At 34.1% G+C, this 13,765-nt stretch overlaps 1 protein-coding gene across 5 annotated transcripts in view; it reads right to left on the bottom strand.

Annotated features, from left to right (window-relative positions):
• Positions 1-13,765, bottom strand: part of Atf1 (activating transcription factor 1) — a 46,465-nt gene that overhangs the window by 7,149 nt on the left and 25,551 nt on the right. For 4 of the 5 annotated variants that reach the window (XM_040280641.2, XM_040280643.2, XM_005324945.4 and 1 more), the window contains 3 exons: positions 10,643-10,773; positions 5,743-5,922; positions 5,498-5,657 (listed from right to left, as the gene is read on the bottom strand). In XM_040280641.2, the coding sequence (XP_040136575.1) occupies positions 5,498-5,657; positions 5,743-5,922; positions 10,643-10,773 (471 nt within the window). Of the gene's footprint in view, positions 1-5,497; positions 5,658-5,742; positions 5,923-9,257; positions 9,311-10,642; positions 10,774-13,765 lie in introns of those variants that run through there. The other variant, XM_013358520.4, reaches the window with a different exon arrangement.

Below are 13,765 nucleotides of genomic sequence, written 5' to 3' on the forward strand. Positions count from 1 at the left end.
ACTAATATATATCATATTGATTCTGTTTCTCTGGAGAACCCAACACTATTAAATTTTAAATATTACTATTGTTTTTAAACCTTCCCTTCCTTTTAAAAAGTTTTATTTATTTATTTATTCTAATATGTTATATATGACAGCAGAATGCATTTCAATTCATAGTAAATATATAGAGCACAAATTTTCATGTCTCTGGTTGTACATAAAGTAGAGTCAGCTGGGGTTGGAGCTCAGTGGTACAGCACTCGCCTAGCACATGCAAGGTACTGAGTTCGACCCTCAGCAACACATAAAAATAAAATAAAAATAGGGCATGGGGTAGTGGCTCAGCAGTAGAGTGTCTGCCTAGCACATGTGAGGCCGTGGGTTTGATCCTTAGCACCACATATAAATAAATAAATAAAATAAAGGTCTTAAAAAATAAATAAATAAAATAAAGGTATTGTGTCTAACTACAACTAAAAAAAAAACTTTAAAAAAAGTATATTCACACCATTCATTTCTTCATACATGTACTTGGAATAATAATGTCCATCTCATTCCACTGTCCTTTCTCTTTGTAGTTCTCTGATTACTAATAAAAATGGGCACTCTTTCATGTGATCATTATGCTATGTTTTCTGAGAACTGCCTATTCATATTTTTTGCCAAGTTTTTTCCTATTAGGTCGTACTTTTTTGGTTTAGAATATCTTTATATTTTTTCAAACAAATTTTCTTAACAGATCTCCTCTGTAGGTTTAAAGCTTATATTTTCTTTGTGTTATTTTTTGATGAACAGAAGTTGTTTTTTTTTTTTGGTACTGGGGATTGAACTTAGGGGCACTCAACCATTGAGCTGCATCCCAGTCCTACTTTTATATTTTATTTAGATACAGGGTCTCAGAATTGCTTAGCACTTCGCTTTTGCTGAGGCTGGCTTTGAACTCATGATCTTCCTGCTTCAGCCTCCTGAGCCATTGGGATTACAGGTGTTTACCACTGCACCTGGCAGAAGTTATTCATTTTAATGAAATCATACACATTAATCTGAATCTTTGTGTGTGTGTTGTCCTGTTTAGAAAATTCTTCCCTATCCTGAGTCTATGAGATTATACAGTTTTATCTACAAGTTTTAAAATTTCATCTTTCACATTTTTTAATCTAACTGTAATGAATTTTTTTGTATGGTAACAAGGAAGAAATCTAATATTGTTTTCACATATTAGTTAGATTGCCTAGTACCATTTGTTGAAGAGTCTCAATGATCTGCTCCATTGATCACCAGTGTTTCATATATTCACAGATCTGTTTGGGGAGCTCTCTATTCTGCTTCACTGGTTTATATTAATGTCAATATCACATAATTTTAATTACCACAGCTTTCAATAGGACTTCGTATCTCCTTGCCTTATTCTAGAATACTTTGGCTATAAATTTTAAAATCAACTTGTCAAGTTCTTTAAGCAACCTGCATGGAATTTCATTGGAAATGCAAAATCTAATGGATCAAGCTGAGGAAAATAGTCATTTTTATAATACTGAGTTTCTATATATATGGATGTAGTATATATTCCATTTATTTAGATTTTCCTTAATATCTTTCAAAAATGTTTTATAATATTTTCTATAAAGGTCCTAAATATCTTGCTAGATTTATTATCAAGTAACATGAATTGCTCATCACATAAATGATTCCTTCTTAAATAATATTTGTAAACATTTTATTTGCTGGTGCAAAGAAATATAACTGACTTTTAAAAACTAATATTGTAGCTAAAAAAACCTTTATAAATTCATTACTTCTAATAATTTTTAAGTAGATCCATTTGGATTTCTCTTGGTAAACAACTGTATAGCAACAGGAATAGTGTTAATTCAATCCTTGTAATTTTTGTTTCTTTCTCCAATTTTACTAAATTAGCAAGGAGTTATAATATAATGTTGAAGTGAACTGGTTCTTTTTCAATATTTCAAATAGTATTTTATTTTCTTAGATATTTTAGGCAAGATGAATATATCTTTGCTAATAACAATTTTATATTTTCCATTCCAGTTTTAATTTTTTTAGTCTTCTGATCTTTAATGATTTTTAAATTAAACATATATTTTTTTTAGTTGTAGGTGAACACAATACCTTTATTTTAGTTTTATGTGGTGCTAAGGATTGACCCTAGTGCCTCACATGTGCTAGGTGAGAGTTCTACCACTGAGCCACAACCCCAGCCCTCTTTAATGATTTAAGTTATGAGATATATTTCCTTCCCTTTATCCCTTAGATAACTTGAAGACTTTACAAAACTCAATTCTGTTGCTAATTGTTTCTGCTGACTTTCACTTGTGAAAGACAGTATAGTATTTCTAAAACCTTAAACTCAAGCCTGGATTCCTGATTGAAATCATACTTTGCCACCACTTACTAAGCAGTGTAACTTTTGGCAAATCATTAACCGCTCTAAACCTCAGTTTCCTCAGCTCAAAATTTTAGAAATAAATTTTCACCTAAAAAAACTTTTGTACAAATTACATAAGGACTTGGCACATATCAAGGCTGCCTGATTCTATGGGTCTTCTGTGATTTTTAATCTTGTATTTGTTAGAACTTGATATATGGGAATTCACTTCTAAAGCCTGTATAAAGTGCTTTCCTCCAGGGGATTTGAGGGTACTGTGATTTAGACCAATTTTAATTATATTTCTCAGTTTATGGCATAGTGAATAATCTCTGATCTAGTTCCCTAGTCTACACAGGTCCAAGACACTGTCCCTAGTCTTCTTTGCACACCAAAGCTATATTGATCAAGGAGATTTGAATGCATGTCTAAGACAGATGGGGCTGCCTCAATTTGGTTTTATGCTTTTTGCTCAATTCCTAACCTTAACAGATATCTCTTACTTTCCTGTAGGCTTATCCAATATCTTCAAAAGGTGGTTTTTATATTTGCCCATTCTTTAAAAAATATCATAGCCTACCTGAGCCTGGTGCCACATTCCTGTAATCCCAGTGACTTGGGAAGCTGGGGCAGAAGGATCACAAGTTTGAAGCTAGCCTTAGCAACCTAGCTAACCTTGTCTCAAAATAAGAAGGGTAGGGGATGTATCATAGTGATAGGATGCCTCTGGGTTCATTTCCTAGTACCCAAATAGAAAAAAATGTAGCCAAGGTCATATTATGAGAAAGAAAAGTCTCATTCTAGTAATTTTTAACAAGTTTATTGGGTTATCTAAGTATACGAAGAAATGCAATTCTCTTTTAATATTTAAATGATTAGTTCCTTTTCTTATACTGCTACATTTGCTGGTTCCTACCTTGTTACCAAGTTCATCTGCAGTGAATCTTGCTGTCAGTTTTTGGTTAAAGAAATATTTTATTTTTCAACAATTAAGTGCATCTATTATAAAGTTTTGTGGTGATCTTTATTGCTTTAAAAATACGAATCTTGGGCTGGGGTTGTAGCTCAGTGGTGGAGCATTTGCCTAGCACATGTGAGGCCCCGGGTTCAATCCTTGGCACCACATAAAAATAAATAAATAAAATAAAGATATTGTGTCCAACTACAACAACAACAACAAAAAAATTTTTAAAAATATGAATCTTTTGTTCTATTTTTCTTATTTATGTGGAACTGAAAACAGAAGCACACAGTAATTTTTAAAATCTATTCTAGCCAGGCACAGTGGCACACGCCTGTAATCCCAGGGGGTTTGGAGGCTGAGACAGGAGAATTGCAAGTTCAAAGCCAACCTCAGTAAAAGTGAAGTGCTAAACAACTCGGTGAGACCCTATCTCTAAATAAAATATAAAATAGGACTGGGGAATGGCTCAGTGATTGAGTACTCCTGATCTATTCTATATGTGACTATTTACCTTTTTTATTTCTAATACAATTTATTAGTACCTTTTTTCCCCTCTTGAACACAGTATAAAATGTTACCCATTATATGCATTTTCTCAAGCAGCAGTTACTCATATTTGATTTAAAGTTATGAGATATATTTCCTTCCCTTTATTCCTTAGTAATCTTTTTTTTTTTTAAAGAGAGAGTGAGAGAGAAGAGAGAGAGAGAGAGAATTTTTTTAATATTTATTTTTTAGTTCTTGGCGGATACAACATCTTTGTTGGTATGTGGTGCTGAGGATCGAACCCGGGCCGCACGCATGCCAGGCGAGCGCGCTACCGCTTGAGCCACATCCCCAGCCCCATTCCTTAGTAATCTTTAAAATATATTGTGTATAGTAATGTTTAAAATAATTTAAGATGAAAGTAAATGTCTCTGGGAGTTAAATCACTCTGCTGTATTTTTATGAGCAAACTTTCCTGCTATATTTTATGTCTGACTATGTATTATGTAGAATACCAATAACTCTCTCTTCTTTTGTTCTTGTCAATAGAAAGCAACAAATTATAGGATACTTTTTTTTTTTTTTAATTTGGGACAGGGTCTCACTAAGTTGCTGAGGCCAAATTCAAATTTGTAATAAATCCTCCTGCCTCAGCCTCCTGAGAATCTTGGGATTATAGGGATGCACCTCTATTTTTTGCACACAGCTCTATTTTTTGTTTTATCACATTGTGCTTTACAAGTAATGTGTTGAGCCCACTTTATGATTCTATGTCACATTTTGGTAATTCTTACAATATTTCATACTTTTTCATTATTATTATTTTATCTGTTAGGGCCATCTTTGCTGTTACAAATATGTTTTGGGGTATCATGAACAGTGCCCACATAAGGCAGCAAATTTATTTGATAAATATGTTCCCCCATCTCTTTCCCTCTCATTGGATTTTCCTATTCCCTGAGACATAATATTGAAATTAAGCCAATTTATAACCCTACAATGAAGGAAGAAAAAAATTGCACATCTTTCATTTTAAATCAAAAGCTAGAAATGATTAAGCTTAGGGAGGAAGGCCTATTGAAAGATGATAGGCCAAATGTTTCTTGGCCAAACAGGTAAACAAGCTGTGAATGCAAAGGAAAAGTTCTTAAAGAAAATGAGAAGTTCTACTCCAGTGAACACGTTGGAAAGTGAATCAGCCTTGATATGTAGGAAGTTTTAGTGGTCTGGGTAGATCAAACCAGGGACAATATTCCCTTATGCCAAAGCCAAATATTTGAAAAGTTTTGCCCAACAGTGCTATTTTCAAAGGTCACAATAAAACTGGAAGAATTCTAGGTCATATGCCATATTGAATAAAGAGACTAATCAGTGGGATTCACTGATCCATTGGGAATAAATTAGACATAATAGTGAAATAAAATTGATATAAACCCCCTTTTTATTTCTAATTATACAATTTCAACTAGCATCTGGTTATGTTTTGAGATTTACAAAGCCTTACATATTTTTTTAATATTTATTTTTTAGTTGTACAAGACCTTTCGTTTATTGATTTTTTAAGTGGTGCTGAGGATCGAACCCAGGGTTTCGCATGTGCTAGGTGAGTGCTCTACCGCTGAGCCACAACCCCAGCCCAACCTTACATATTATGATTGTATAACTTTATCACCTACCTGTTTTTCATCAACCTTATTTCTCTTTTTAATTGGGGGTCATCTGTCTTAGCTGTCTGAGATGTTAGAGTCACAGGGGATGTCATCACCACAGTCTGTGGCAGTGAAGTAGCCGAAGGTGTGGTGCGGATCTGATATGTCTGCATATCTCCTGATGCAGCTGTATAGTCAAAAAAGTAAGTTAATTGATACGTGTATTTGAAAGTACTTTGGGACACTTTCTATAGATAGTTAAATATACTTACTTTGTACAACCACCTGGTTGCTGGGCACAAGTATTTGTTGTCCATCAGAGGTCTGTGCATACTGTAGGATTGTGCCTTGCTGAGTACTGCCTGAATTTGTCATGGTTAATGTCTGAAGTCCCTGTACTCCATCGGTGCCTGGACTGGCCAACTGTAAGGCTCCATTTGGGGCAATGGCAACTTCAATCAAAGAGAAAAAATACTATTATAAGGCTGTATACACTAATTCAAAGCAGTAACAAATATTTATAATTACACCTATTTTAATTCCTTATTAAAACATATTTAAATGCAGTTCTACTTGAATTGTCAACCACTCTTGAGCTGAAAGAAAGATATGGGTGCACTAAAATAGATAAAACGACTGTGTGCAGTACAGTGGCACACACCTGTAATCCCTGCTACACAGGAAGAGTACAAGTTTGAGACCAGCTTCAGCAACTTGGCAAGACCCCATCTCAAATTTTTAAAATATAAGGACAAGGATGTAATTCAATGGTAAAGCATCCCAGAGTTCTATCCCTATTACCACTAGGGATAAATAAATAGTGCATCTTTATAGTTCAGATGCACTATTTAAAATTCATCCTCAAGTTGTACAATACATAACTAATTGGGATAAATAACACATTCTGGAATCTGTGAGACACTTCATGCTAATTGCTAATGTTGTCACAAAAATTTGGCATTAAAAGAGGACACCAATGGATTTTTTTTTTTTTAACAGTATTGGAGATTGAACCCAGGGCCTCATACATGCAAGGCAAACAATATACCACTGAGATCTCTCTACCTCTTTTAATCTTATTTGGAGTCAGGATCCCACTAAATTGCACAGGCTGACCTCAAACTTGCAATTCTCCTTCCTCAGCCTCTCAAGTAGCTGGGATTACAGGCTTGTACCACCACAACTGGCTCCAATGGCTTTTAAAGGGAATAGAAATATTATATATTTTTTTTCAAAAGCAGCATTAAAAATTATAACTTCAAAATATCTTTAAATGGTTAACATTTGCCTATGGAAAATTTTCAAATAGAATAAAAGGTTATATTATGAAAAAATAGGTCATCTGGGATGGGGACTGTAGCTCAGTGGTAGAGCACCAAGTAGCTGGGATTATAGGCATGAGCCATTAAGCCCATCTTAGCTCCACTTTCTATTGCTACCACTGTTAAGTGTATTACATGTTATTTACTTGATATTTTTAAAATGTAATCTCTTAATTTAATTCCTAGGGAAAATAAAGTCACTAGGAAGCCATTTATAGATCACATTACACAAACATTTTTCATTGAATTGCACTTGTATTAATGCTCTCCCCTCTTAAATGAAACAACAGAAGGCATGACCAAACAAAACACATTTAAGCATTATGCAATTCCCACATAACAAATCCCCTCCAGAATCTAATGCAGCATCCCTGTACCCTTTTAAAATAATTATCATACGACATTCCCCCTGCCTTATCCTTTGGCAAACAGGAAGCCAAAACACAATTTTGTGCGCTGATAATGGGAAGGGGGCATTAATTGAAAATAATTGCTTTCAGCACTTTCTAATCATCCCTACCTGTCACACATACTTTAATTCATGACTTTAAAAGACTCATTAAATTATATTTTGATGTAGAGATTTGTTTTGATGTTATATTTGTAATTAGTTTCAGTCTTTCTCCGCAACAACACATTATATACACACATTTCTGTATGTATAAATATATAATTTAAAACTCCTATTATCTATTCCTATTTATTTGCCTTAGGATGGGGGTGGCCACCCTCCACATCCTTAGGTAACTATTATTTTTTGGTATACATCTCCCCAGTTTTTTTTATGTTCACACAGACTGATAAAGTGAGACCTACCCGCCCCCCCCCTCACACACACACACACACACACACACACACACACACACACACACAGAGGCATGTGTTTTGATGTTAAATACATAATATTATAATACAGAATCATTTTCATTTTTGCAACCTATCATCCTGTTCTTGTTTAACATGTGTTTTTACCTGATTTTGTTTATTCTAAAATTCAGTATAGTAGCCATTAACCTCATATGGCTATTAGGTAAAATTAAACAAAAAATGAGTTCCTCAATCTCACCAGTCACATTTTAAGTACTCAGTAGTCTCACCTGATTTAACATCTACTATGCTGGGTGATAACAGATTTAAACATTTCCAACATCACAGGAAATTCCACTGGACTCTGCTGCCTTAAATACTAGTTTGTATGTACTTATTTCAATTTGCCTAAGTTTCATGTAAAAAAGGGGTTTTACTTTTTTTTTCATTCATTCATTCATACTGGGGATTGAAACCAGCAGTGCTCTACCACTGAGCTACACCCTAAGTGCTGTTTTTTTTTTTTTTTTTTCTTGAGACAGGTGAGGCTGGCCTCAATCTTCTCCTGCTTCAGCTTCCCAAGTAGCTGAAATTACAAATATGCACCATGACATCTAGTCAAAAACGGTTTCAGAATAAGCTATATTGATAGATAATTATTAATTTGCTAGTATGCTGCCTTTAAAATTTTGGAGTGAGTTTGTCAGTAATACATGTATGTGGCAAAGAAAATAATTTGTTTTGTTGAAACTGAAAGTGAACCTCTCCACTGCTATTAATCTCTGCTCCCAGTTTACAAAGGTATTCTATGTATATTCTTTAACTATCGTATTCATAATAATTTTAACTTGAAAGCTGATGATAGTACCAGGTCTTATTTGCAAAGGATATGGCTGGGAGTGAGCAGAACAAGGTTCTTTCCCTCAAGGAACTTATATTCTAATGGGGAGAACAGATCATAAATTAAGCTATAATTACACACAGTCTATAATTAAACTAATAGGTACTCTTAATTATCCATAAATACTATAAAGAATAATGCACAAGTAAAAAGAATTTTAAAAATTAAAAAAATAACACAGGGGAATAAAGAAAATTAAAGGGAAGGGGAGCACATTTATTTTAAGAGTTGTCCTTGAAGGAGGTGTTACTTTAGGAGTGAGGATGCAAACCATGCCTGAGGAAAGAACATGCCAGCATGGAGGATGACAACTCTGAAGACCCTGAAGTAGAAACAAGCTTTGTGGACTTAAGGTACAGCAAATCGTCTGTGAATGAAATGCCATCCAGGGTGGTAGGCCAGACTAGATCCTGAATGTTGTATCTTATGGTACCTGGATTTTATCCTGTGACAGATAAATCACTTTAGCCATAGTATGGAAAACTGATTATTACAGCAAGAATGGAAGCAATATGACCTTCTGTACTAATTCAGGTAAGATATTAAACCAGATAGTGGTGGTGGTTAGAGATACTGAGAAGGTGACATATATTTTGTTGACAAGAGCCAGTGAGACCACCCCTTAGGGTTGGGGTTAAGGAAAGATTACAAATAGGCAGCACAAGTGAATTTTTTAGGGCAACAGAACTAGGTATTGACTGTGGTGGGAAGTGGTACACAACGGAACACATTTGTCAAAACTAATAAATTTATATACCTTGTTTTGGGCTAGGGGTATAGCTCAGAGGTAGAGTACTTGCCAGGAAAATTCTGAAAAAAAACTATATTAATATATAATAATTAAGTATGGAACTACATAAATGTAAGAATGTACAAAACATGACCTAGATATATATTAAATACCACCTTCCTCCTAAATTCTTAATTTTAGTAAGCTAAAAATAGACTTAAATATGTAAACTATCCCATAAACTAAGCAGAAAACAGGGGAAAACATTGGATTTTTGACACCAAAATAAATTTAAAATGTAAAAAAATGAAACCAAGAAAGTACTAAAATGAGAAAAATCTGAGAGATCAAAGTCTTTATAGGTATTAACTGTAATTCCAAATACCATCAAAGAAAAGAAGCTTGAATAAATACATAAGGTGTGTGTATATATGTGTACATATGTAGTAGAATCGGTTCAACTTTGTAGTATGTTCAAAGTTTTTCACAAAAAATGTTGGAAGCAAAACCAAAAATTAAATTTAAAAAAATTCAAAGACGGCTAGTTCATTACATACACATTGTTAATTTTGTTAAATGGCATTTTAATAAACCAAAAGATTTTACTTTCTAAATTAGTCCAAAAAATTAAGTGTTAACACAAGTACAAATAACTAATATACATAGACTGTTTCTGAACATTAGATAAGAATATATACAGATCTGTCTGTGGTAAGTATTTCATTGTTCATCATTTATCTCCTCTGACTATAAGCTTTTCTTTCAAAAGGTAACGCCCACATTTACATTCTTAATAACTTTACCTTTATGCCAGTAGGTGCTCAGTTTGTTCTGTGTACGAATTTTTGTAACAATATTTTCAGATACAGAGATTTAATTAGCCCTTGCTTATTCATGGTGGGCATGCTGTAAATCACATTGCAAAGTTTAAATTCTCTGATTCAAACTTCCTTAACCTCAAACTGAAAATTAAATGTTCATGTTTAATCTTTCATTATGTATCTAATCCAAATGTAATTTCCATTAGAATTAAGGTCATGGATATAAATGGCTAGTGTCCAAGAGAGCAATCTGTATGAAGCAGTGTAGTTTTGGGGAAAAGTCTATCCCTAGATGAAGAAAAATCTAATTTTGAATCTTTGATTCATCACCTACAAGCTATGTGACTTTAGGAATATTATCTAACTTTCTGAGCCTCCATTTCTGCATAAATTGAAAACTGCCTACTTCACAAAGTTTCTGTAGGAGTAAATGGGATAATACTAAAAAGAACTGCATTTTTCCTGGCTTAAAATGTTATCTATCTTTTGTTAATTACCACTATTCTAGTATGACACTTTCTACACACCACATTTTTCCACTGAAAAGTTGGTTTTGTGTGTCTATCACATGGAAACGATTCCTATACATACTATACTGTCCGCTGCTAGTCTGATAGATCGGAGTTGGAACAGACATAGAAGTAACAGCAGAAACTCCAGGGTTTTCTCCGTCTCCTTTTCTGCCTCGTGTATCTTCTGAAGAGAGGTCTTTCAAAATTTTTCTGTGAAAAACACAACTCTATTAATGTTGGTAATGAGAATGCCTTTATTTAGGAAAAAAAAAAACAGCCTTTTTCAATCTAAAGTTTAAAGTACAATATCTAGCCACATTTGGAGTGGAGCACATCTGTAGTCCCAGCTACTCTAAGAGGCTGAGGCAGGAGGATCACTTGAGCCCAGGAGTTTGAGACTATTGTGGGCAGCATAGCAAGACCCTGTCTCTAGGAGGAAAAAAAAGCTTCTGCAAAGGAAATGATTAAGAGAGTGAAGAGAAAGCCTTATAATTGGGAGAAAATCTTTGTCTACTTCTCTGACAGGGAACTAAAATCTAGAATATAGAAAGGACTCAAAAAATGCAATGCCAAAAATACAAATAGCCCAACTGATAAATGAGCAGGGCTGGGGTTGTGGCTCAGTGGTAGAGTACTTGCCTTAAATGTGTGAGGCAATGGGTTCAAGTCTCAGCATTACATATAAATAAATGAATAAAGCAAAGGTCTATCAACAACTAAAAATAAATAAATGGACAAAAGAAGTAAATAGAAACTTCTGAAAAGAAAGAACACAAATGTCCAACAAATATATGAAAAAAAGTTCAGCATCTCTAGGAATTAGGGAAATGCAAATCAAAACTAAACTAAGATTTCATCTCACTGCAGTCAAAAGAGCAATTATCAATAATGTGAATAGGGCTATGTTTGTGGCTCAGTGGTGGAACACTTGCCTACCATGTGTGAGGTACTGGTTCAATCACATAAATAAACAAAATAAAGATACTGTGTCCATCTACAATTAAAAAATGTGAATAATAAATGTTGCTAAGGACATGAGAAGAAAAATACACTCTTACATTGTTGGTGGGACTACAAATTAGTACAGTTACTCTGGAAAGCAATGTGGAATGGAACCACCATGAGATTCAGCTATCAGTGTTTATCCAAAAGATTTGTAAAACCAGCATACTACAGCAATACAGCACTACAATGTTTACAGCAGCACAATTCACAATAACCAAATTATGGTTATTGGGTTAAGGTATTGGGTTAAGAGAATGTAGTATGTATACAATGGAGTTTTACTCAGCCACAAAGAAGAATAAAATAATGGCATTTGCAAGTATGGATGGAATGGAAAAAATCATGCTAAATGAAATAAGGCAGACTCAGAAAATCAGAGGTCAAATATCACTCATATATGGAAGCTAGAGCAAAATAAGGGAAAGACGGCAGTAGGGGAGCAGGTTAGATATGAAGACACAGTAAAGATCAGTGGAGTAGATGTAGGAGAAAGAGAAAAAGGAAGGGAATAAGACGATGACAAATGGAATGAATTTAACAAAATCATGTTATATATTTACATATAAATATACCAAAGGGAATTTCACATTTATGTTTATGTAGAAGAAAAAAAATTTAATAGAATAGAGAAGGGAGAATAGGGAGAGGGAGGAGGGGAGAAATAGGGGGAAATAGGAGTTGAAATCAAGTTCCTTGAAGGTATGATTTTGCCAAAATGAACCCAACTACCATGTATAGTCATGATGCCCTAATAAAAGTATTTTTTAAAGCCAATAATCTACTAGATCCTTAAACTATTCTGTCTAACACAGAATAATTTAAGGATTTAGTAGAAGATTGGAATCCTTTTGTGTTTAGGAATCTATTTGTTTAGCATATCATAATAATGTGTACTTCAGATCAATTACACTGTAATTTATGACTGTTTAAAAAGAGACAGTAAAAAAAAATTAAAAAGAGACAGTCATACACTAAAGAAATACAGTGCCTTTCTAGGTAAAAGGACCTTACAGAGGCATAAAACAAACCTCTTTCCCCTACAAAAGTGATGGTACTATTGTGAGGAATTTCATATATATATATATATATATATATATATATATATATATATATATGTATATAAATTTATTTATTTATTTTTTTTAGTTGTAGTTGGACACATCACCTTTATTTCACTTGTTTATTTTTTTCTGTGGTGCTGAGGATTGAACCCAGGGTCTCACACATGCAAGGCAATGCTCTGCTCAAAAGCAGCGCTCTGCTGCTGAGCCACAACCCCAGCCCCAGGAATGGAACCTGAATAGTTCACTATTACCTGAAAAGTGCTAGGGAACTTCACTTAAGAAGGTCCATTTTGATTTTTTCTTTTTTTTAACATTTGTTCTAGTTGTAGGTAGACACAATAACCTTTATTTTATTTTTATGTGGTGCTGAGGATCGAACCCAGTGTCCCATGTAGAACTTCTACTACAATAAAAATGCAGAGTAATTGTGGTAAATAAAACAGCTTATTTGAACAAAAAAATAAATATCTCACAGAGGTATCCCTCTCCCAGCCTACAGAGTAATGAATTTCTTTTCTTTTTCTTCTTCTTCTCCTTTTTTTTTCTTTTATTTTTTTCTTTTTTTTTTATGAGACACAGTCTGGATAAATTGCTGAGACTGGCCTCAAACATACAATCCTCCTGCCTTGGCTTCCCCAGTTAACTAGGATGACAGGTGTGTACCTTGTGCCAGGCAGAATTCCTTCTTTAATGTTCCTCACAACTTCTACTTCCAAGAATGAGGCACCTACTGCTTCCCAAAAGTAAACCATTCCATTGTTGAACAATGAGAGTTCTTCCCCAAAGCCCAAGCTGGTTCCTACCAGTGAAGCTACAGAAATTTAAGCACACCCCAAATAATACACTTTGCAATATCTGTCTACTGTTACAGGTCTTCTTTATTGTAGGCCAAATACTTTGTTCTTTCATGTGTTTCCCTATGGCATGATAAGATCCTTCAGTTTTGTCTCCCTTCTCAGGACAGTATTCTCACTGAAAGCTAATATAATTGTAGAGTAATAGAAGCTTCACACAGAGAACAAGGGAAATAACTGTCTACAGGACTCTGAAGCATTTGTTGAATAGTTGTGGTGGTTCCTAAATCTGCCTATATATCGTTATTATCTGGAAAGATTTGCTAATCCATATTCCCA

The sequence above is a fragment of the Ictidomys tridecemlineatus genome, chromosome 6 (genome assembly GCF_052094955.1).
Source record: "Ictidomys tridecemlineatus isolate mIctTri1 chromosome 6, mIctTri1.hap1, whole genome shotgun sequence".
In the NCBI taxonomy this organism is placed as follows: Eukaryota; Metazoa; Chordata; class Mammalia; order Rodentia; family Sciuridae; genus Ictidomys; species Ictidomys tridecemlineatus.